At 35.4% G+C, this 24,702-nt stretch overlaps 1 protein-coding gene and 1 long non-coding RNA gene across 16 annotated transcripts in view; one reads left to right on the top strand and one right to left on the bottom strand.

Moving 5' to 3' along the window:
- LOC110344791 (uncharacterized) overlaps window positions 1-6,729 on the bottom strand; it is a 29,757-nt gene extending 23,028 nt beyond the window's left edge. The window contains exon 1 of the long non-coding RNA XR_002387594.2: window positions 6,542-6,729. This is a non-coding gene — a long non-coding RNA (uncharacterized LOC110344791). The remainder of the gene's footprint in view (window positions 1-6,541) is intronic.
- Stxbp4 (syntaxin binding protein 4) overlaps window positions 1-24,702 on the top strand; it is a 241,391-nt gene that overhangs the window by 70,650 nt on the left and 146,039 nt on the right. For 14 of the 15 annotated variants that reach the window (XR_015447830.1, XR_015447829.1, XM_087202594.1 and 11 more), the window contains 4 exons: window positions 12,137-12,313; window positions 18,956-19,072; window positions 20,259-20,308; window positions 22,316-22,449. Coding sequence is in view for 13 of the 15 variants with exons in the window: in XM_087202594.1 (XP_087058720.1) it covers window positions 12,137-12,313; window positions 18,956-19,072; window positions 20,259-20,308; window positions 22,316-22,449 (478 nt within the window). In the remaining 2 variants the exon portion in view is untranslated. The remainder of the gene's footprint in view (window positions 1-12,136; window positions 12,314-18,955; window positions 19,073-20,258; window positions 20,309-22,315; window positions 22,450-24,702) is intronic. The other variant, XM_087202598.1, reaches the window with a different exon arrangement.

Genomic DNA, 24,702 nt, shown 5'->3' with positions numbered 1-24,702 from the left:
ACCAAGATTCTGCCAATCTTGCTTGCCATACGCCACTTGTCTTATCTGTACCCCCTTCCCACTCAGGAGTTTTCCTCTTTCCTCCTCTTGTATTCCTAATCACTGCTGTGCTCTTTTCCCATTACGTTTTGGGATCTCTGAACATTGTAAAGTTATTAACCCCATTTTTACCAACTCTGGAGCAAATATTTTACCCTATATATAAAGTATTTTTCTATTTTTTTATTTTTTTAATTTTTACTTTTATTAGTGCATGTTTTAGTACATCATGATCACGTTCATCGTGAGGAGGTGGTACATGTACATAACACAAGTGAATTCTTTTATTTTCCTTTTTCTCCCCTTTTTCCTCCCTCCCTCTCTCTCTTTAAACTTGGGTGTTTTTGTTTATTAAGTTTATCTTTTTATGAATCAAATTTATTCATAGTCATATTTCATATATATATCAATACTCTCCACATCTTTATGGAATCTGTCAAAGAAATATTTTGTTCAGTACTTGATATAGATGAGAGTCTATTCTTTACAATTTTATTTCAAATGGTTTGTGGTAGCAACTACTTACTGTTTGTAGTGTTGTTTGTAGTACATCATTTTCTTAAATTAAACTTTTACATAATCTAGAGTGTATTTGAGGCTATTTTGTCCTTCCATTTGCTTGTCAATAAATACTTATTGGACTAATGGCTGTTTCATCTAATTATTTGGCCAGCACCGACTATTGTAACTTCATATGCACCATAAATCCCTGGGACGTGTCCAACCTTCTTTCTTTCTTTCTCTGGTTGGTTTTGCTTACCAATTCTCACTGATTCATTCTTCCAGATCAACTTAAAAATCTTGTTAATTTAGATCTTTCCATATCTAGCCTTAAATTTAGAACTCTTGGTCAAATTTCTTCAAAGCAAAATTTGGTAATATTTTTATTCCCATTGATTTAAATTCTTAAAGGTTAATTAGAAAGAAATACATTTCTGTTTTGAAGACAAATCTCTCTTAAATTTTAAACTTCAGATGAAATTTAAATATGTCTTTAAAAGTAGCCTTTGAGCTGTACCCTGGATCAATGAAGAGTTTAAACTCTTGATTATAAAAATTTCCAACACTATAAATGGCCTCTTTTTGTATATATATATATATATTTTTTTTGTACTAGGAATCGAACTCAGGTCCTTGCGCTTGCACAGCAGGTGGCGAAACCACTGAACTAAATCCCTGGCCCCATCTTTTTGTATATACTTGACTAGAATTAGAGTATACTTTTTTATGTCAACCTTCATTAAACCAGAAAATAAATATTCAAGATTAAATATAATAACAAATCAGAGCTTTAATATTTCTCTTGTTCCAGAATATAAGTTTCACATGATGAAACTTACAGATAGATGTACTTATGTATCTGCCCTTGGTTAAGGATTTCTCTTTATAAAGGAGACTGAGAATTGTCTTTGATTTTCTTTGATGTTCAGAGGCAGAAATCAATTTTGCACCTTTTGGAGACTAATGCAGCTGCAGGTAAAGAAATTGACAGCTCTTGGGAGGGTTAATTAGAGTTAATTGTAATTTGATTGACCTGCTTTTTTCCTCCAGAAAACTAAACCAGATATTCCTTTACAAAGTGAAGATTTTGTTTTTTCACACAGACTAAAGAAATCTGTTTCTTGAGATCACAGAATACCTATCATTATTACAGTCTTTGTCACAGAGGTATTGATAAAGTGTGAAATCAAGGAATAGGTAAGACTGGACAGGACCTTCAAGACTATGTAGTCCTTGAGAGCATGTACTATGTTAATTTTATGTTGGAAAATCATAATTCTTAAGGAAATATAAGCTAATATGCATGTTAAAATATTAGATATTTAATCAATAAGACAAGAAATAAATTTATCAAACAAGTATAACTCTCTGTCCATTTTCAACATTGGTATTTGCTTTATTTCACTTAGTATTATATAATTTCATCTTCCTGATAAATGCCATAAAAGGATTTTTCAAATTTATATCTAACGACAGTATAATAACATAATTTGCTTTTCATTATATGGTGTTTCTCATAGCATGATTTATGGTTACTATTATAATTATTTAAATGAAGTATAATTCTAATATTCTCATAAATTGAAATCTTCTATAAAGGAATTTCTTATGAAAGCTTCTTGCCTAATAAATTCTCTGAGGCAATTATTATATAGAAGAAATGTAATAATCATTTTCACAGTTTGTCAATTCAATTATGTCTCATTTTTAGGCTAAGTGGAGTGCCTAGTTTTTATTCTCAGACAGCTTGTGTTCTAATTTGAGCAGTCAAGACCCTTTGATATTAAAAAGTTAGGCAATAAATATTTTAATGACTGTAGAACAGGAGATACGAAGTAGTATGTGTTCAATTACAGACAACAGATAATTACAAAAGACCAAAAGAAAGGAAAGATTATTTACACCAAAGTGGTCTGTCTGGAAAGAATAGAGAAGGTGAAATGAGGCAGATTTTGTGGAACAGTTGGGAACTGGATGAAGAGAAAGGAGTATACCTAATAGAATAAGGTGACCAAAAGAAGTTAAGAGAGTTTAGTCTGAGAAATAATAGTAAGTTATTGCAGTTGGATATGGTACTCATGTAAGAGCTGAATAGAGCTGAGAAGGTTGATTTGGAACAGGTAATGGGGTACCCTGAGTATAGACAATTGAGGATATATTTTATGTACCATTTGTCATGTACCATATACTTAGGTTTGTTACCTAAAGTGGAACTTGAGCAGTTTATTTTAGGAAATTCAGTCCTTCAGAAGCATGCAGAATACAGTAAAGAACACAGTAGGCTGGGTGATCACTTATGCAATTCTCATGGTATCCAAGTGTGAGTAGTTAAGGCATGAATCAGTAATGTAATGGTAAGAATGGAAATTACGAATGGCTCCAAATTATATCCTAGATGAAGACTTTATAGTGCTTAATAACTGGTTAGGGAAGGAGGTGGAGTAGTGAGCAAGATGTATGCATGGTGGGAGAGTGAGGAGAGAGAAAGGAGAGAATGCATATCAGAAGTGTGTAAGAAGTTCTGTGGATTCAAACTCTTCCCCCAAATGCATCCATGCTTAAGGGATGAGGTGTAAATTCATTCGCTCATAAATACATCTGCAAAGCTCTTTGAGACCATTGTTTGAGAGATACATATATTTTTATAAACCAGATATATAAGTTAAGGAAGCTAAATGGAACTTATTTTTAAACACTTCTCATTCAACAACCTTCTTCCTACAGTAGCCCTTAATCTTTTTCACAAGCTGTATCAGGACCAGGACCAAGAAAGGTTTTTCCAATGAGTGGATGTTGGAAGCTGATAAGAGAAGTATTCTTTAGGGCTTGGTAGCATAAGTTACATTACACTGAAACATATATCTCTTTTCAATCTCCCAGTTTCTCCTGTCAGCCATTGACATTTAAGAGATTTACTGATTAGCCTAAAAATTACAGAACCTAAGGTTAGTGATGCGGAAGTGCTAGCCTAATTACAAATGTGCAACTGCAGTTCATGCTTTTTCCTTCTACTTTAGGGAGCCGTTATAACTTATAACTAGAGAGGAAAGGGTTTTACATAATTTTGTGCTAACATTACAGAAGATATGTGCAAATTACATTTTCAAACAACTTCTCTGAAGTTCAAGCGACAGTATTAGTAATTGAATGCCTCAGGAAAACCCTTAATAAATTATCTAATCAGACTTTCTTATCTCCTAGGTGATTATGCATATTTTTCCAAAGTAGTAAAGAAGAAAGAGGGGGGAAATAACTGTTGCAAGGACTGTAATAGTTTCTTTAACCCTCTTGTATGAGTTGTTTTTGAGCTTATAAGACAGATGTTATTTCCCATTATATACGTGAACAGAATGAGTCATAATGAATTATACAGCCAGAAAATGTGGTTGTGGCATCACAGATCCAAGTTAGTGACCTAGATAAGTCTCATCCAAAAATCTATGTTTTTTTTATTCTAAGCAAACATTCTACCACTGAGATGTACCCAAACCCCATGTTTTTAAATTCTAGATCACTTTGTGTTGTGTGTGTGGGGGGAAGCTGTATATTGAAAACAGAAACACACACACACACACACACACACACACACACACACAATCTATCCTTAACCCCAATATAATTATAGAACTAAGACTCAAGTACAGTATTTGTACCCTACAAAGATTTTCATTAGATTGAATTATCTTTTCAAAGAAGAATTTGATGTGATCTTCCTTAAAGATTCATCAAGACATGAGATAGGTAAACCTCATTTTACGTGAGCTGAAGGCATTTCCTCAGTATTACCAAAAAGAAATTTAAGTCAGACATTTTATTTCATAATCAGGATTCTTCTCAATTACATTTGCTCATGCTAGTTAGTATTAGAAGTCATAGTGCTTATGTTGCTTTTTTAAAATGTACTTTTTTATATCTTAGTTTTTCTTTTATTTTCAAAATTTCTAATTTGAATTAAACCATACCTGATACAAAGTAATCAGTAAATTGCCTGCAACATGTGTCCTGATTGGGATTTCAGGTACATGTATTTGGTACTGGCAGGTACTGGGAAAATTCTGACTCAGAGTTACTGACCTAGGAGGCTTTGCAGTTATTTATGAGAAGACAGCCTTGGGAGGAAAAGAGAAAATGGATTGATGTGATCCTGTACTGCTAAATCCAGCACGCTGTTGTTGTCTTTTCTTTACTGCTCCCTCTAAGAGTCGTCATTTCAGTGCGCTAATCTTTTCAACAACCATTCAGTGGGAATTGGGCTAGGACTTTGCTGAGGGGTCACATTCACCAGTCGGACAGTTACACGTTTACAGAAGAAATACCATGAATTTATTCAGCATCAAAACCCCTGCACCTTTTCCCACCCATCTTTTCACACTGTATTATCATCATTGCACAATAATGGCCTTATAAATTTCATGCAGGTTCTTCATTTAATTACCTAGAATTCTTTGAGCAAAAAATAAAAGGGCAGCTTTTATAGAAGAATAAATGCTTCATGAAGTGAGTGTGAGGGAAACAAATCATCAAATTAGTTATTCTTCATTGCAGCCATGGTGAACTTTCTGCCCTTCCTCTTTCACTTCAGAGGCTTTTTTTTAAAAAAAAGATTTTATTGAATGGAAAATGGGAGCAATGCATCAACCTCAAATGTGTTTGTCTATTGTGTTGGCCACCTCCTAAACTAATGCAGGGCTGGTGTTCCTGATACTGTCACCTACAAGTGATTGTTTGAAAAACACTTTCTAGAGTTGGCAAGGTAGTAGGCATGCTAACCAGGAATGGGAACTTTGTGACTGGACTGCGTGGGTTCAGATCCCAGCACTGTCACTTACTGGGTTTGTGATTCTGAGCAAGTTACTTAACCTTTCTGTGCTTTAGTGTCCTATCTATAAAATGAGGATAATAATAGACACGCCTCACATCACGGTGTACAGATTAGCTGCGTTGACACGTAAGACATCTAGAACAGGGCTGTCACATTAAGCCATTGCCTCCTGTGTGCGCAGAAACAGTCTGGTGTGAAGGTGACCCACCTGCGACACTGTGACTTCCTTGATCACCTGAACTGAACTAACAGATGTGGGGGCCTTGATAGGTACCCTCCTTTTCTCAGATACTTCTTCTGAAAAGCATCCTTCCGTTGTTACGTCAGTTACTTTCAGATAGAAGGGAATAATATTCTTTGGATGAAAGGTACACAAGGCAACTGGTGGGCTTGCTCTCCCCATCCTGTAATGCACTGCCAGTTTTAGCTTTTTAAAGCACTTTCTAATGTCATTGTCTGCTCAGAAGACTTCCCCAGACGCAAGCTCCATTGCCTGTCATACCATTTCTATCGAACCTGGCCTTTTCCCTTCCTCTCCCAGCCCTTTTATAAAAAATCCATTATCCCCCTTTAAGAAGCTTCTTAGCAATCAAAACCCATCTAACATTATTTCTCAAATGCGCCATATTCCTTCTTGCCTCTCTTCTTTTCTCCACATTATAGGATTTGTTTTTGTTGCTTTGTTGTGCCTTTCTTCCTCCATTTATGTGAATCGTATCTAATGTTCTAACCTGAGCTAGAAAAAGGTAGCTATAGTTTACCTTTTTATATTTTCACCACATAACACAATTGTCTGATGCAGTAGCTGCTAAATAAATGTTACCGACGACCTAAGCTTTTAGCTATACTTCCAAATGATATTTAGAATCTAGCTACTCCACACCATCTCTACTACAATCACACTTTTCTGAACTGCGGTGAATTTTGCCTGTCCCATTCTTCTTCTTTCTGCTTCCAGCCCTGCATTCTTTATCAGTGAACATATTCCTCCTAGAGTGTCAGTCAGGTCACATCACTCCTTTGCTCAAAACCCTGCCATCACTTCCCATCGCACCCAGACTAAACCAAGCCCCGTATAATGGGCTCTTAATTCCTTTCAGACCTGCCACTCCACTCCAGTCCTATCCCCACACTCACTCCTATTGTCACTTTGCCCCCATCTCACATACTAGTTGGTACCTCTGCTCCAGTGGCCTTTTTGCTGTTCTCTGAAGACGAAAAACAGTCTTATCTGAGGGCCTTTGCACAAACAGTTCTTTTTGGTCAGAAAGTTCCTTCTTGGAAAATCATGGCTCTGTCCCTTTTCTGTGTGTCTGACCGGATGTCTCCTTGGTGAGGTCTTCACTGGTAATCCCTAATCTCCTGTCTGTCTCTGCAAACAAGAGATCATATTGCGAGGTCTTAAAAGGAAGGGCTTTCTGTCTGCACTGTTCAGTGTCTATCCCAGAACCTGATGTATAAAAAGTACTTAATAAAAATAGTAAATGTTTGATTGAAAAACTGACTCCTAAGAACATGTCCATGGAGGCCCCATGCAATCTGTGAAGGAGGCAGAAACTGAAAGGAACTGCATGTCCTACCCCTACTGATGCAGCCTCTGGCTTCAGGCCCTACCCAACCCACCCCGGAGCCAGAGACATAGAGGAATTGCATGCCACACCCCTGCCAACGACACCACCAGCCCCAGGACCTACACAACCCATGCAGGAGGCAGGAGGGAGGCCTTGCATGCCCTACATCCCCTGCTGCCATCACCAGGCCCAGGCCCTGTGCAATGCACACAGGAGGCAAGAGGACAGCGGCCAAACTACCAAATCCTAGCCAGCTCTGCCTCTACATTCTCCATAGCACAGGCCAGCAGAAGGGACAGCCCAAAGACAGACCTGACTGAAGATGAGACCAACACCCAGGAGGAGAGTTTAGCTCCAGGACCGAAGTGTTGCTACCCTACCACAGAGACACCGAGACTGTGAGAGACAGTCTGGGGAGACAGGGTTGGAGAGGGCGAGAGCTAAACAGAGATTTCTTGGAATCCTCTGGAAGGCTTAGGCTCAGGCCAGGAGGATCATGGGGCCTTTATACTGTGGAGAAAAACCAGATTTGGTGGGTATAATCTTCAGAGGGGGTGGACATAAAGATGGGCACTCAGTCTAGCGGTATGCTTCAGCTCATGGACTGTTGCGTACATCCAGCAGAAATTAGCCTGAGTTAATATAGGTCAATATTTGAATGGCTTAAGTATCTTCACTAAAATCACAGACCTCTTTTCTCTGGTTAAGGGGAGTTTGTGAGTGGTTCTTAGGGTTTGTCAGTATTCAGTTGATATTTGATGCCATTATCTCTGATTTTACTACTATACCCAAGGTAACAGTTGTTGCTCTAAGTTGGTTTTCTTTGTATACCAGTATCTGGATTGGCTAGAGGTCATAAACAATACTTCAGCTCACTCCTGAAGAACTGGGAACTGGGCCAAATAAGCTGAAAATCCCAGTGCAAAAACAAAAAATTAGAAACATGGGAAGACAAGGCAGCAAAATGCCTCCAAAAACTCCCAACTATACCAAAACTGGTTCAGGGGACATCACAACGGAGGAAATCATAAGCCACACAGCAGGAGGATCTGAAAGAGTATCAGTGGAGGTGAAACAATTTTGTGAGGTGCTTTGTGCATTTAAAGAAAATAAAACTAATCAGATAATAACCCTAATAATGCAAATGATCAGCAAATCTAGAGAAGACACTAATAAAAATCTAGTAGAACTAAAGAAAGAGATACAAAACACGAGTGCCCAGCACAGAAAAGAATGAGGATTCATTAAAAAAAAGTTCCAAACACAAATCCAGATTAAAAATATACTTGAAAGTATGGGCAGTAGAAGTGACCAGTGTGAAGACAGACTGTCAGATCTAAAGGCCAAGGCTTCAGTCAATGATCAGTTAATGAAAGATACCTTCAAAACAACATGAAAAATCAGTCCAACAGTTTCTAGATGACTCAAAGAAGACTAATATAAGGGTAGCTGGAATTAATGACAAATTAGAAAACAACACAAATGGCATAAAAATTTTTACAGAAGTAATAGAAAAAACTTTCCAGATGTGGAAAAAGAATTTGGCATACAGATAAGTGATGTATGTAAAACTCTAAAGAGCTATGATCTGGAAAAAAAAAAACAAACTCCACATCATTTAATAATTTAAAAAACCACAAATCCAGCACAAGAACAGAATCTTAAAGGACTGCTAGAGAAAAGCAATGAATCACCTATAAAGGGAAACCCATCAGAATTACAACAGACTTCTCAACACAAATATTATAGACCAGCAGATCTTAGAATGAAGTGTTTCAAACTCTAAAGGAAAACTACTTCCATCCCAGACTGTTATATTCTGCAGAATTATCTTTCAAAACGGATGGCGAAATGTTATTTCTGTAGTAAAAAGAATCAAAGAAATTCATGACTACCAAACCAACACTACAAAAAAGTCTCAAGGATATCCTATAGAAGGAGGCAATAAAGCTAACAGGGCCAAAAGGTCCAATACAATCAATGCATCAGCTAGGGGTAGCAGTTATGTAGAAGAGAAAGAAACCAAAACAGCAACTAAAAATAATACAATGACAGGAGTAAGTTAATATCTATCAATTATGACTACTGCACCAATGTAAATGAGTTCAATTTGCCAATCAAGAGACACAGATTATCAGAATGGGTCAAAAAACAAAATCTAACAGTATGCTCTATACAAGAAACACATTTAACACAAAAAGAAATTTATAGACTAAAAACTAAAGAATGGAAAAAAATAGTCCCTGCAACAGAAACAAGCAGGAGTAGCTATCTTGTTTTCAGACAAAGTGGACCTCAAGCCAAAACTGATCAAGAGACAAAGAAAGACATTACATATTGGTTAACAGAACCATTCAACAGAAGAATTATGAACATATGTGCACCAAACCATGATGCACCCAACTACATAAAACAAACACTAGTAGATATAAAAGTTCAAGTAACATCAATATAATTATACTGATACCCCACTATCGTAAATAGATAGACTAAACAGAAACATCAGTTGAATCAAACCTTTGGACAAATGGACTTAATAGTTATACACATAGTATTCCACCCAACAACAGAATAAACATTATTTTCTACAGCACATGGAACTTTCTCCAAAATAAACCATATACTACCTAACAGCATGCCTAAGTAAATGCAAAAGAATCAAAATTTTGCCATGCATTAATCAGATCACAGTGCATAAAGCTAAAAATAAATACCAATACTCTGGTTTCTCTTTGGATTATATAAATCTTTTGCCTTTTAAAAATCAGCAAAAGAAACTGGAGAAATTATGCAAACATATGGAAATTAAACACTTTTTTCTTTTTTTTGGTACCAGGAATCAAACTCAGGACCTTGCACTTGAGAGGCAGCTGCAGTGCCACTGAGCTAAATCCCTGGCCCTAAACAACACATTTTTGAACAATGGTGGGTCATAGGAAATTAAGGAAAAATAAGACAATTCCTAAAATTAAATGATATGCCAGTACAACGTACCAGAACTTACAGGACAGAATGATGAAAGTGGACCTATCAGGGAAATTTATAGCTGTGAATGCCCACATCAGAAAAACAGAATGAGCCCAAATAAATAACCTATTGATACATCACAAAGTCCTCGAAAAACAAAGACAATCCAAATTCACACGTTGTACAAAAAAGTCTACAAGAACTTGAGGGAAGACCTGACACTAATACTCCTCAAACTCTTTAATGAAATGGAGAGGGAAGGAGTACTTTCAGAATCATCCTTAGAATCATCCTAACATTATCCTGATCCCTAAATCAAATGAAGATCCAACCAAAAAAGACAACTACAAGCCAAGCTCTGTAATGAACATAGATGCAAAAATTCTTAACATCATACTGGCAAACAATGCAGCAAATCATCAAAAAGATCATACACCATGACCAAATATGCTTCATCACAGGGGTGCAAAGATAGTTCAACACATGCAAATCAATGAATGTTATTCATCACATAAAGCAACGACAAAAATCACATGATCATCTCGATACAGAAAATGTCTCTGACAAAATCCAACATTCATTCATGATTTCTCTTATATCAGAAACTGTATTTATGAATAAAGAGCAAAATGGAAGGCAGATAAATAGAAAGTATGGAAAAGCTCAAATAATTCTCCAAGTTGCCTACTCCATTTAAAAAAATATTTCAATATATATGCCAATTTGTTTCCCTTACACTACCACTTTCTCTTATCTTAGTTCATTGAGAAGAAAGTTTTGTGCTACTATCAGTTTCTTCTCTGTAAGAGAGAATGTTTACTGTCTGTGTCTTATACTCTGAGTAATACTTTGCAGATACTGATACACATTGTTTTAACTATTGTTTTTCTCATTATTTTGTTATAAATTATTTTCATTTTTTCAGAAAATTAAAAAAAATTGATATAGAAATATATAACCTAAAAAAATAAAGAACATGTCCATTCTCCTAACCCTCTTGGTCCATCAAATATATTTAAGCTCAAACAAAAGCAAGTGCCCTATAACAACTCTAAGAAAATTAAAATAGCTATAGTTTAATATTAGCTATAGCAATTGGAGCAGAAAGTTTCATTGCAGAGAAGAGATATTTTTGCATCAAGTAAAGAAAAAAAATATAGTATAACTCCCATATTAAATTATAGTGGTATCCTAGGAGATTATCTTTGACTCAGCAACAAGTTACATTTTGATTTTTTTTTTTTTTTTTTTTTTGGAGACAGGGTCTCGTTCTGCATTTCAGGCAGGTCTTGAACTCACTATATAGCCCAGGCTGGCCCCAGACTCACAGCGATTCTCCTGCCTCAGCCTGCCTGCCAGTGCTGGGATTATAGGTGTGGGCTACCACACCCAGCAAGGAAGTACATTTGGGGAGAGCAAGCGGTTTTGGCCACTCCAACCTCTTGCTAAGGTGGAAAGTATAGCTAGTACACAGGGTATTTTTATTTTGTCTTTTAAAGGCAGGATAAAATGGTGAAAAAGAACATTCATGTTGAAGACAAGCAGACCTGGGTCCACATTCAGGTACTACTATGGTCATGTGTCCTTGAGTAGGTTATATACCTTCTCTGAGCCTCTGCTTATGTACAAGTTCTTAATAATGCCTTTCTCAATGTTTTTTGGATAAGATAGATGAAGCACTTCAGACATAGCATGCATTTAATAACTGTCTTATGAACATTGGTTCCTACAGATTTAGATACATATTTTGCTACTGGAGTCCACCTTTTTGGGGGCTTAAACCAAGAGGGAGAAATAATAGATATAACTAGGAACAAGCTTTGGCCCCTGGGGTTTGGTCCACAAAGTAGCCCCACAACATTACAAAGCTCTTGGGATCTGGAACCTGAGCCCTGCCACCAACTTGAGTTTTGTCGTAGCCTACTCTTCTTCTCTTTTGAACCACTTCTAGTCTATTTTCTGTTTTGAAGTCTCTCCAACTTACCTTATTTTCCAGATTTTGGGTGCATGAAGTTAGAGATGCCATACTAAAGTATTTCTAAGAAATTAACAAAGAAAAAAAGCAAGATCAGGCAGCTAGTCCACATATTAAAATGAAATGAAGATTAATTTCCAAGTGGAGAAATGAACATGTGCATGCTGTTTTGCGAGTATAACATTTTGCGTAGACCACTAAACTATTTGTGTGTGTATATGTGTGTGTTTCTTTCAATGGCATTAATGTCAAACTACTTAGGAAGCCAAAGCTGTCGTTGAAGAAACAAGAGCTCTGCGAACTCGGATTCATCTTGCTGAAGCCGCACAGAGGCAGGCACACGGAATGGAAATGGACTACGAAGAAGTGATCCGTCTGTTAGAGGGCGAGATTTCAGAGCTGAAGGCTCAGCTTGCTGATTATTCTGACCAAAATAAAGTAAGCAAAACAGTCTTCTCTCCTTGTTACCATGGTTTCCTTGCCCGTTGTCATGTATTCTGTTTTCATTTTCTTTTCATCTGCACTTCTAAACTAGGTCAGTGTTTGTCTTCTGTTCAGTGATAGGAGATGTGTCACGAGGAGGGTAAAGTGAAGGTTGTGATCCTGCCTTGATCTAGAGAGCTGTGGGAGCAAAAAGCTGGGTGCCCCAAATTCATTGGGTCATTGGTGGTCAACTATTGTCCAGTTCAGGCACTAAGTCCTATAACTATTTAACATTGATTACATTGGTTTTCTCCTTGTATTTCTGAACTTGCTGACTTGTCTTGTAGGGCTGGAAGAAGGAGTGTGTTTTATTCTTTGATTAGAGCAGTTAAAGAAGAATTTTTGCACAAGGGTCAAAATAATTAATAGGAAGAAACCAAGTCCGAATTTTTTCTTAATGTAGGGTGTACTAAATTAGGCTCTAGTAGAGGGTTCTCAATTTCAGTAGCCAAATACTGAATGCTGTTCAGAAGACAATGCAAAGTTTTCTTTATACAAATTATTTTATTTATTATGTGATTTTTTTATTGTACATACTATATTCATTGACTAGCTTCCAAAACTATAGTAGACATATATTCTTAATTCAGTGAATTAAGATAGGAAAATGGATAAATTGAAATAGCTAACTTCTAACTTCATCAGGTTGTTCAGTTATAAATGTGAGTGGATCTAAACCAGTCAGCTTTTAAGAGAACATAAAGTGAATCTCAATAACTTATGAATATTTGATAAAGCATATAAAAGAATGAAATTCTGCAAATATACCAAGTGAGAATAAAACTAGTTTTATTTGTGTTTTTTTGGGGGGGGGTTGTTTTTTTGGTTTCGGGGATCAAACTCAGGATCCTATGCTTGCAAGGCAGGCACAGTGACACTGAGCTGAATCCCCAGCCCTAAAACTAGTTTTAGAAAAGCAATATTTAGGAAAAACTCTAAAGATTTTTTTATTTAGCTCTTGAGAGTCCCTAGCATATTTCTCACATGTATTTACTTAAATCAGTTCCATAAGAAGGCTGAAGTTCCCATCTTCCTTTTATGACATCACAAGGGTAGAGGAAGTCATACTGAGAAAGTATTAACAGTTACAACTATCACATACATGTTCATTTTTGATCCAGAATTCACACTCTGAAAAAAAGAGATGTGACTGTTTTGTGTAATTTTAACCAGATTATGAAAATATTTTGGGAATTATCAAAATATTAAAAGTTCAGATTGTTTTTATAGCCATGCTTTTATTATTCATCATAATTTTCTCTTATCTACTTGTTTGAGTTTTTTTTTTAAATTGACCTCTAGCTTAAGAAATAAAATATTGCAAAATACCTTTGAAGAATCGCAATGTCCATCTCCAGTTGCATTTCCTCCCTTGTCCCTTTGGGGACATTTTCTTGATAATTCAAAATTTTTAAATATACATGGATATATCCCTTAAAATATGGTATTTTTGATTTGTCTATCAACTTTATATAAATATTAATATACTATATATACTATTGTAACCTTTTTTTTACTCAGTATTTTATGCTTTTTAGTTCATCTATTCAAAGTTTGTAGTTCACATCTTTTAAGTCCTTCTTTGTACTCCATTGCATAGATATACTACAGTATATTTCTTCATTCTGCATTCAATGGGCAGTCTACTTCTGTATTCTTGTACTATAATTCTTGTTGCTAAAAACATTTTGGTACATATCTCCTCCTCCACATGTGTAGTGGTTACCTGCCAGTAGAATTGCTAGGTTGGATAATTGTACCTTCAACTTTACAAGGAAATGCCTAATTATGTTTGAAAGTGTTGAAGTCAATTTCTACTCCCACCAGTAGCAAATGAGAAATACCATTCATCCCACACTTTGCCAACCTTTTGTTTGCTTTTACTTTTAATTTTTATGAGACTGGTAGGTATAATAAGTGTTATATCAAGTTCCCTGGCTACTAATGACTTTGAGACAGTGATGGGCTGGGACCAGTGGACGATTGCATGCATCTCCATGTTCAGTGACATCAGGTTGTTAGTTTGAAGTCAGCTTTGATCGAGATATTTATACTCCCAATCCTATAAACCGGGGCTTTGCTCCCCATCCCCCAACGCTCAATTGAGCATATATTTCTGTATTTCTTAGGCATTTGTATTTCTCTGTGAAATATCCCTTTGTGTCTTTTTGACCATGTTTTCCATTGAGGTTGTTTTTTTTTTGTATAGGTGTGTCAGTGATTCTTGTTACTTATCAATCCCTTATTAGGTTATATGTCACACAATTACTCTTCCAAATGTGTGTCTTGCATTTTCAATCTGTGCTGAAATGGACAAGAGTTCTTAATTTTTATACAGTAAAACATTATTTCCCTTGTGTGGAAAATTTTAAAGGTTCTTATCTCCAGAGATGTAGAGAATTTCTTTTATTTTTGCGCCAAAATTTTTAAATTTTCAATCTGTCCATAATTGATTTTATGGCACTGCATAAAGAGGAGATACCTTTTTTCATTATTTCTTTATTCCAAATGAATAACTGTCCGACCACCATCTATTGACAAGTTCCTCCTTTCCTAGTTGAGCTGCAAACCAGCTGTATCCTATATCAAGGTTTCATATGTATATGGATCCCTGTTCTTTCAGTGATCTATATATGTATTCCTCTGTGAAAAACACAGTATGTTATTTACTATATCTTGTAAAATGAATCTTGATATCTAGTCATACTGCTTCGTTCTTTTTCTTTGAAAGTGTACTGACTATATGACCTTTTCTTCTTTTATCTATTTTAGACTTATTAAGCCCACCAAAAAGAAAAAAATTGGACTTCTTACTGAAATTTCATTAACTATATCAGTTAATTTGGCAAGAACTTACATATTTATGATTATCTTTACTTATGAACACCATCGAGGTACAGAAAGACTACTTGCATTGTGGCCAGAGAATACAGTTTACAGAGTAACCACTCCTCAAAATTTGTTGATGTTTGCTTCATGGCTTACTACTTAATGATCACAGAAGCTCTAATTGAGCTAGAAAAGAATTCTGAAGTTGTTGGATATTCTTGTTCTGTATACTCCACTAGAAAGGGCATTAGGGAGTTATTCCTTCTCTATATTGATTTTTTTGTCTGCTTGAGCCATTGGTTGCTATCTTTAAAAAATTCTGGTTTCTTTTTAAAATTTTTCTTTATGCATTTTGAAGTAATGTTTTTAGATGAATTCAGGCTTGAAATTATGTCATCATCTTTTATGAAAATGTCATGACTCTTCTACTTAGCAATCTTCTTTTCCCTTTACTTCCTGTTTTTGATTGATTTCAAATAGTAACACAACTTTCTTTTGGTTGGTGTTTTCATCCTATGTGATTTTTATCCATTTGAACTTTTCAGTGTCCTTATATTTTAATTATATGTATGGTAAACAACACATAGGTGGACTTTTCTCACCATTTATTAAGCTTTAATTGGTAATCAGAAGGATCTATTTATACTCTTTTATTTATTAAAGCATCTAGCTTCATTTCTGCCCTCTCATTTTGTACATTTTATATGCCTCATATATCCTATTTTATTTATTGCTTTTTTTAATGGATTCAGGTTTCTCCTGTGTCCTGCTGCCTAATTACACACATTTCTCTGTTCTGGTTTAGAACTTCTATTTCTTAATGATTATCCTAGAAATTTTAACATTTAAAGTTGTAAAACTAATCAGTAGCTTTCCACCTTCTAAATATTGTAAGTACTTTAGAATATACACGTAATCATCCCTACTTACTGAAAATCTTTTCTTGTTAATGTTTTACTTATCTTGACTTTTTACATTATTACTTTTTGTTTTATTTTGGTTTGGGTTTGGGTTTTGGTGGTGATCCTGAGAGTTGAGCCCATGACTTTTTTTTTTTTGATACCAGGTTTCGAATTTGAGTCCTTGCTGTTGCGCAGCAGGCGGCGAAACCACTGAGCTAAATCCCCGGCCCAAGGCCGTGACTTTTTGCACCAAGCAAATATTCCAAGCCATTTTTATTTATTTTATTTACTTTTTTTAAATTTCAAGACAGGGTTTCAGTAAGTCACTAAATTCCCCAGGCAAAATTTATTTAGATTCACTCTATGTTTACCATTCTCTGTGTTCAACATTCTTCCTTAAATCTCAGACTTTCTTGCTAGGATCATTTCCTTCCTGAAGCACATCATTTAGAAATTCATATAGTGACGATCCATTGATAAATTCTCCTTTTATCTGTAAAACATCTTAATACAGCTATTATTCTTGAAATATATTTTGGCTACATAGAGAATGTTAAGTTGATGTTTAAATTCTTTCATTGTTTTTATTTCATGGCTGTGATGTCAGCTGTCAGTTTGTCCTTTGTTTGCAATCTCTTCTAGTTAATTTTAAGATCTCTTTGGCTTTGATATTTAGCATTTTTCCACAATGAGTCATGTGTTCATTTGTTTTAATTTATACTGTTAGAGATTCCTTGTGTTTCTTGGTCTGAGGAACAGTGTCTTTTTCTGTTTCTAGAAAAACCTAGGCTGCTATTCTGTTTCATTCTAGTTACACATGTGTAACTCAGATTATATATATAATAGGTCTTCTAGCTGTTTTCTCCTGACATCTCCTCCTTTGTTCATATTTCAATTTTTGTCTTTCTATTCAGCTATAAGAAGTTTCTTTACCTTTGTTTCCAGTTTACTCATTCTATTTTCAGCTGTATCTAATTGAATGTTAAACCCATAAATCAAGCTTGAGGGGAGGAAAGGAAGGGACTGGGAAAAAAGAGCCAGGATATACCATGTACAAGTGCAAGTTCCTTATGATGAGTGTTATTATGTATGCCTAAAATGTACCAATAAATGTTTCGCTATTAAAAATAATAAATTTAATCATGACCACATTTTTATTTTTTCCATTCATTTTTGTCATCTGGATTCATTTGGATAGCTGTCTTTCCCTTTATTACACTTGTAATTCCTTCTTAATTTTTTAAACATATTTATATTACTTTTCTTATTGCTAAGACAAAATACCCAACACTCACAAGTTAAAAGAGGAAAGATTTATTTCAGCTCACAGTTTGTAGGGTTTTCAGTCATAGCTGGCTCTAAGGCAGGGCACCATGGCAGAGGAAAAATAGTTCATTGCAGGCCAGGCAGGAGGCAGCAGGCAGCCTGCCTTCCATCTTTCCCTTTGTAGTCCATCCAGGATACAAGCCTGTTGATTGGTACCACCCACGTAGGGTGGGCCTTCCATTATCCATACACAGAACTATGCTAGACCAATTTAGTTATCACACAGCCTTAATCCCAGAATCACACACTGTCATTCAGCATCCCACACTTATGATCCAGCCACCTCCCAAAAGCTACACCTATGAGTGTATGAGGCTTGGGGGAGGGGGGCATCTATATACAAGCCATAACAATATTAAACATAATTACTCTATATTGTATATTTGATCACTCTAATATCTGCTGTCCTCGTAGCTCTGATCCTGTAGTGTTTTTGTTGTGGTGGTTTTGGTTTTGATTTTTTATAGTACTGAGAATTGAACCCAGGCCTTCACAATGAACTACATCCCAGCCATTTTCTTTCTTTTCTTTTTTCCTTTTTTAAGATGAGGTCTCACTAAGTGACTAAGTTCCCCAGGCCAGGCTCAAACTTGCAATTTCTCCTGCCTCAGCCTACCAAAGTGCTGGGATTACATTGGGTATCCCCATGCATGGCACAACCTAGTGTGTTTCTTTTAGCTAACTTTCATTCGTGGAGCTTATTTCTTCGTATGTTTAGTGATTTTTTTTTTTTTATTGTGAGGTCATCATGTTCTATTGACATTATATTTGGGGATTCTTTGAGATCTGAGTTTAGAAAACAGCACTCCAGAGGAATTTTGTTTTTGTTTTTACTAATCTGGGACTAATTTAAACTAAATTTTTAGATCATGAATTTTTAGGGCCCCCCAGGTGATATAAATTCAGGTCCCAAATCTGCGTGAGTACAGGCTGATGGTTAGGAATTATTCAGGAGAGATTTATTTTTCTCACTCACCAGAGCCCAAATCAAACCACTACTTACTTCTGTGAAAATTGTTTCCTCCTAGTTCACCCATTAAAGTTCTCCCTCTTGTTCTTTGTGCCTGATGAAACTCTAAACTGCAGGCCACCAGGGATGGCCATCATCCTCAGAGCAAATTATGCTTCAGTACTCTCGCACCCCAGTGGTTCTCTCTACATTGCTACCCTTTGTCTCAATGGAATTCCTTTACTTCCCTACTAGCTCAGCCTTATGTTGTATTGTATTATATTGTGTGTGTGTGTGTGTGTGTGTGTGTGTGTGTGTCCAGTTTTCACTTGTGTGACACTGGTAAGGGATTCTATCAGCATCTGCTAATAGTCATATGCAGCATGTCTCATAAAACTTGCAGTATCCTTGTACAGATTAACTTCTAAATATGCAGTGTATCCCACAGACAAAATCAGAAGATATGTGTAGTAAGAGAGAAAATAAATGAAGTGGTAATATTCAATATAAACTTGTGAAAACTGAAAATAGGAAACCATAATGTAAAATCAAAGATATGCATAAGATGGTACCTTTGATATCTCATTCTAGGAAAGTGTTCAGGATTTAAGAAAAAGAATCACAGTACTTGACTGTCAATTGCGGAAATCAGAAATGGCTCGAAAAACCTTTGAGGCATCCACTGAAAAGCTTCTTCATTTCGTAGAGGTAAGTTTTTCTGTCACATTTGACCCCCACCCCTTTCTCTTTGGGTTCCACATCTGTGAATTCAACCCACCCCATATCCAAAATATTCAGGAACCAAAAAATTCCAGAAAGTAGCCAGGTATGGTATTGCACACCTGTAATCCTAGCACTTTGGGGGGCAGAGGCAAGAGGGTCACAAGTTTGAGCCCTCCTGAGCAACTTAACAATTTAGCAAGACCCTGTCTCAAAAACCTAAAAGGCTGAGAAGGTCGCTCAGTGTAAAGGCTTTGGGTTCAATCCCCTATACAAAAAAAAAACCCCAAAATTCAAAAAGTTCTAAAAAGGAAAATTTGAGTTTATCACCCACCAAGCACTACACAATCCACACAAATTAAGTGAATAGGTAGCCTCCCACCCTTCCACAAATTCTCAGAGATTCTCCAGCACTTATTGTTTGAACATCCTTCATTTGTATGCTAAATAGTTAGGCATACAATGGTTTCTTCTGTACTGAACATGTACAGATGTTTTTTTCTTGTGGTAATTGGGTAAAGGTAGAGTATAACAGCTATTTACCTAATCTAGAGGTGATTTCAAGTTCACAAGGGAATGTACATAGCTTATTTGCAGATGTGATATCCCAATTTTTTATAAGCCACTTAAGTATCTGTGATTTTATTATTCTGGGGGAACTGAAACCAATTCCCTACAAAAACTAAGGGAGGGATGACTATGTAGTATATTATCCATTTTTAAGAAATATACAAGCAACTGATGCAGATAAATATTGCAGTGTTTGGTGGCATAGGTATATTTTCTGGTCTCGAAACAGCAATGCTGACTTGTAGTCAGATTTAGACTTGCCTTGATAATGAAAAGACTGGCTAACATTCTATAGATTGTTAAGAGAAATGATTCAGACAGAGTAACATGATCCCCAGTATATACTGTGTTTTAATGAGTACTTTCCTAAAAGTATGATACTATGTAAGCATGATTTCATAAATACTAACCTTATAGCCTTATGTTTTATAGCTATTATATTTCTGAGTAAAACTGCATGTTAATACAATTTATTCTCCCGAATAACAGAAACATCTGTTTACTCAGCAGAGAGGGACTTTGTAAATATTAATTATGCATACAAGAAAAGACTTTTTTTTTAAGTGTCAAACTTACTTGTCTCCTCCATCTTATTTGTTGCTAGACTATTCAAGAAGTATTTTCTGATAATTCTTCCGCTTTATCAAATTTCAGGTAAGAATATTTAAATACTTTCTGCAGTGTATGTCCACTAATTAAATTAGTCCCCCAGAAATTGTGACCAGTATACTGAAAAATCTCTTAAATGGTCTTAAGATGTTACATAAGTACTATTCAATACCATTCGCTACTGTCTTGAAAATAAGTACAAGGACCTATTGGTTTCGATCATATCTCTGTAAAACAAATTTCTAGAAATAGTTACCCAATCACTGTAAACTTGTTTTCTGAAATTGACATAGAAATCACTTATCGGGCCTTGTCAAGAAGTCTGTAAAGATGAGATTAGCTTGAAGTTCTTGACGCATCCTGTGCGTGAATAACTGTTAGTGATCAAAGGTGTCCTGCTAAGGGTCAGCCTCCACCCAGGAGATTAGTTATTTTGTCAAACAGAATTTTGTAAAAACACCTTGATGCAATCAACTTCTTTCATTTTCATAATTTGGTAGATATATAAATGAAGGAAATATGTTTGGAGGATACACCTTGACTTCCCTATTAGTCATAATGGTTCAGATTTCTAGTTTCTTACTCAGAACTACACATACACAAATCATGTTTATTCCAAAGCACAAATTTATGGTCATTCTGATACATGAAGAAAGACAGATACAACTGAGACATTCCTGTTTGTGCATTTTAGAAGTAGTTTTCACACTCGTCTTGTAATAACTGCAACTGGTTCTAAATGTCTTGTTCTAGCAGTATGATTTGCAGAAACAAAGGAAAACTGTACCCCTTAGTATGAACACAATATTTTAAAGAAAACAAATGAAAATACCTGAGCTTTTTTTTTCGCATGTAGCTTTTTTTAAAAAATTAGAATAATGTCTACAGTTGTCACTTTTAAGTTCATTTTAGTGTAATGTTTCATTTCTTATAATGATGGAATCTGACTGTTGTTATTCATTCTGCTTATGATATAATTATATGAAGTCCATAATTATTATTTTCAGTAGGGATCTCAAAATACTCAGATTCCTCTTGCATGAGTTAAGTGTGTCCCCCATCACCACTCTCCAAATTTTTGTTTTACCCTGCCTAATTAAAAGAAATTTGATACTAAATCAGTACAAATCAAAATTAAGGAAACCATTTAAAGCCTGGGGCTGCTCTTGCTCTAAACTACCTGTTGGGGAAAAAGCAATTTTAAAAAGCTACGTTAAGCAGCTTTTCACCACATCTTAGAAAGTTAAACACCAGCAAAATCTGGTTCAGGCTTTTTAATGTACTATATCTTCTGTGCAAATACTGGAGTTGAGTCTACGTCTTTTAATTTGAGAATTGATTCTTCAGTTTTTCTCCTTGTAAGTTAGTATGGTTATGCTTAAGACAGTGGACTGTAATTGATGGGTCTTATAATACTGTAAACTTGTCTCTTCTTTTCAAGTATAAAGTTTAATATGATGGCTTTTTAGGGACAATCTTGTATTTTTAATTATATCAGAATGTATTCATTTCAGATGATATTTGACTTTTTTTTAAGTGACATAAGTATTGTAGGCTGTTTTAGAGTTGATAACAAATGGAAGAGTTTAAGAGAATTTCAGGAATAAATGTATACATTAAATTTATATAATTTATATTTACTATTACTGCAAGTAATAATAAATATCTCTTTAGTAAATTTATATTTATATACTTAAATTGAATTTTTACAAAACAGAACAAAAAACGGGATACCATGTTAGCAAAACACACAAACACGTTCACAAAATAGGCCCAAGAAATGCTTTTGGAGAGAGGCCATCCTTTGCTTACTTTCTCCCTATATATGAAAGTCAACTTAATATTAAAAATATTCCTATCTATTTTATAATAAAGAATTAAAAACAGAAGTACTACTTTGTGTAAATTACTTCATGGATGGCTATAAGAATGTACTTTTCCTAGAAACAGAAAAATTGTATACAAATTTATGATGAATACAAATTCAGATTTAGCAAAGACAGATATTGTTTGTTATATACTACTTTCAAGTTTGTTCCATTGCCCACATAGCGAAAGAAGAGCCATGCTAGCTTCTCAGACTTCCCTCACACCACTGGGAAGAAACGGACGAAACATCCCAGCAACCCTGGCACTGGAATCTAAGGAGCTCATTAAGTCTGTTCGTGCCGTACTTGATATGGATTGTAAGTTCTCTTGGTTTTTTCCCCTTTTTTCCATAATTCACTCAACAAAACAAAAGAAGATTTCAAGTCTCCCAATTTAATCTCATTAAATATGTTGGTTTGCCTAAAGTCAAATTGATAACTAATCAAAATCTCAATGCACCAATGTAAAAGAGGAATATTTGATTTATTCTTAGTGCTTAAATGTCTTCTAACTGAAGACACCTGATTGAGATGGGATAAATATAAGAATAAATCCATAGCAATGCTGAAAAACTGGAAGGGAAGAATCAACACTGAGGAATTTTAAAATAATCCCAAACAGATGAAACAAGAATGAAGGTACAACCAACCAGAGCAAAAGAGCCTGAGTCAGGTGAAAGACAGATGGCTGGAACGGGTGTGTTAAGTAGACCCATTTTGGGTGGTGGCTGCAGGATCACAGGGAAGACCCGGAAAAGGTTCTGGACAGTCAATGCAGTTATTAATGAAAGTGCTGTGGAAGAGCTGAACCGGGTCCTTCGTCTTCAGAGCTGCTGGCTCAGTCATTTACTCCTCATCTAGGGCCAAGAGAATACATCTTTTAGGAACTGTATATGTTCTGTCACTACATACCCCTAGAATCAGCATTAGATTAGAAAGAGAAGCAGAATACTGCTCTAAGTAACTTCCTGCATCTCAACAGACAGAAATCCTTGGGGAAAACTGAAGTAATTAGACATTTCCATCTTTCCCTTCTCCTGTCTCCCAATACTTTTGCCTCTTAGTGTATTTCAACTCCCTTTTTATAACCACTAACATACCCTTTATTTTCCTCCAGTAAAAATTATAGGCAATTTTCCCACCTATATCCATTATTTATAAAAGATCAATAACATGTCCTAACCGTATTATAGAGAAAAAATTAGAGGAAGGTGCTTTATAATAAAACAATATATATTTCAATAGGTAAATTTTTAGTACAGCTATACTGGAAGATATAGTATCTCAGATGCTTGCACCTACACATACAATCCCCACAAATATGATTGTAGACTGATGAAGGAACATTGTAATTTCAATTTAAGTAGTGTAAGCACATTGCCACCAGTATTATGTTTGTCCATAATGGCGAACAACTCTTGGTAAATTCTGAATAAAAGAAAATACAATCTTCTATCAATTTACCTAGTAGTTACAAGCCTGAAAAAGTTATTGTATATTAGAAGCATGCAAAGAATATTTGGAGTTTATCTGAAAGTAAGGTTATATTCCAGCCTCAAGTAACCAGACAGACGTTTTTTAACAACATGAATCACATAGACATGTGACAGTTAACTGTGTGAATTTGATTGGGCACAGGAACCACCGAGGGGAAGCACACTTCTGGGTGTGTCTGGGTGTCTCATGTGTACATGATTTGCAGTACTATATATGGTCCCTAGTCTCTTTGTCTCTGGCACTGATCCCCTGCTCTGCTTGGGCATCGTGAATTAAGGAGCTTGACTCTCTGCCAAACCCTTCCACAGTGATGTATCTGCTTCCAATGACTGTGGACTGAATCCTCTGAATCCATATGCCAAATTAAACCTCCCCTCCTTTAATTTGTGAGTGTTGGGCATTCGACCCCACCAATGGGAAATCTTACTAATACAAGGATGTAGAATATATCTTTGTTGCACAGGACCTATCCAGTGCATTTTGTAATAGGATGGTTAGCCTTCCTGTTCCTCTAAATCCCCAAGATACTCCCAAACACTGTGACAATAGATAATGCCTCACAAACTTCCAAAAAAGTTCCTGGGTGTAATGACATACTGAGAGCCTCTGATGTTGATCTTCTCTTCTAAATAATGAATAATGAATAAGAATCACCTAATAATGGTCTGTGAAGAGGAAGAGCTAAATAATAGGGATATTTTAGACAGAGATAAAAAAAGTAGTCAATTAAAGATAATATAATGTTCTGAAGATAACTATTTTTTAACGAAATGTAATTATACTTGAGTCAATAAGACAGTATATTCATATAAGAAATAACTTCCATAAAAAACTTTGAAGAGAACTTTTTAAAGTAATTTTAAATATCTTTTTCTATTGCATAAAAATACATAATTACCACTCAAAATTTGTTATGAAGACTAAATAATATAATTTATATAAAGCAACTGCCACTACCACATTTCCTAGCACAAAACATATTTTAAATTGTAACTTCATACATAACACTAACTTTTTATTAGCTATTCTACCATTGCTGTATAACAAAAACCCCAAAACATAATGGCTAAAAAA

Source organism: Heterocephalus glaber, unplaced genomic scaffold, assembly GCF_053883595.1.
Source record: "Heterocephalus glaber isolate CG9 unplaced genomic scaffold, H.glaber_assembly_v1.0 deba00001773, whole genome shotgun sequence".
NCBI classification, from domain to species: Eukaryota; Metazoa; Chordata; class Mammalia; order Rodentia; family Bathyergidae; genus Heterocephalus; species Heterocephalus glaber.
Note: the sequence above shows the minus strand (reverse complement) of the source record. Positions and strands in the feature narration are given on the sequence as shown.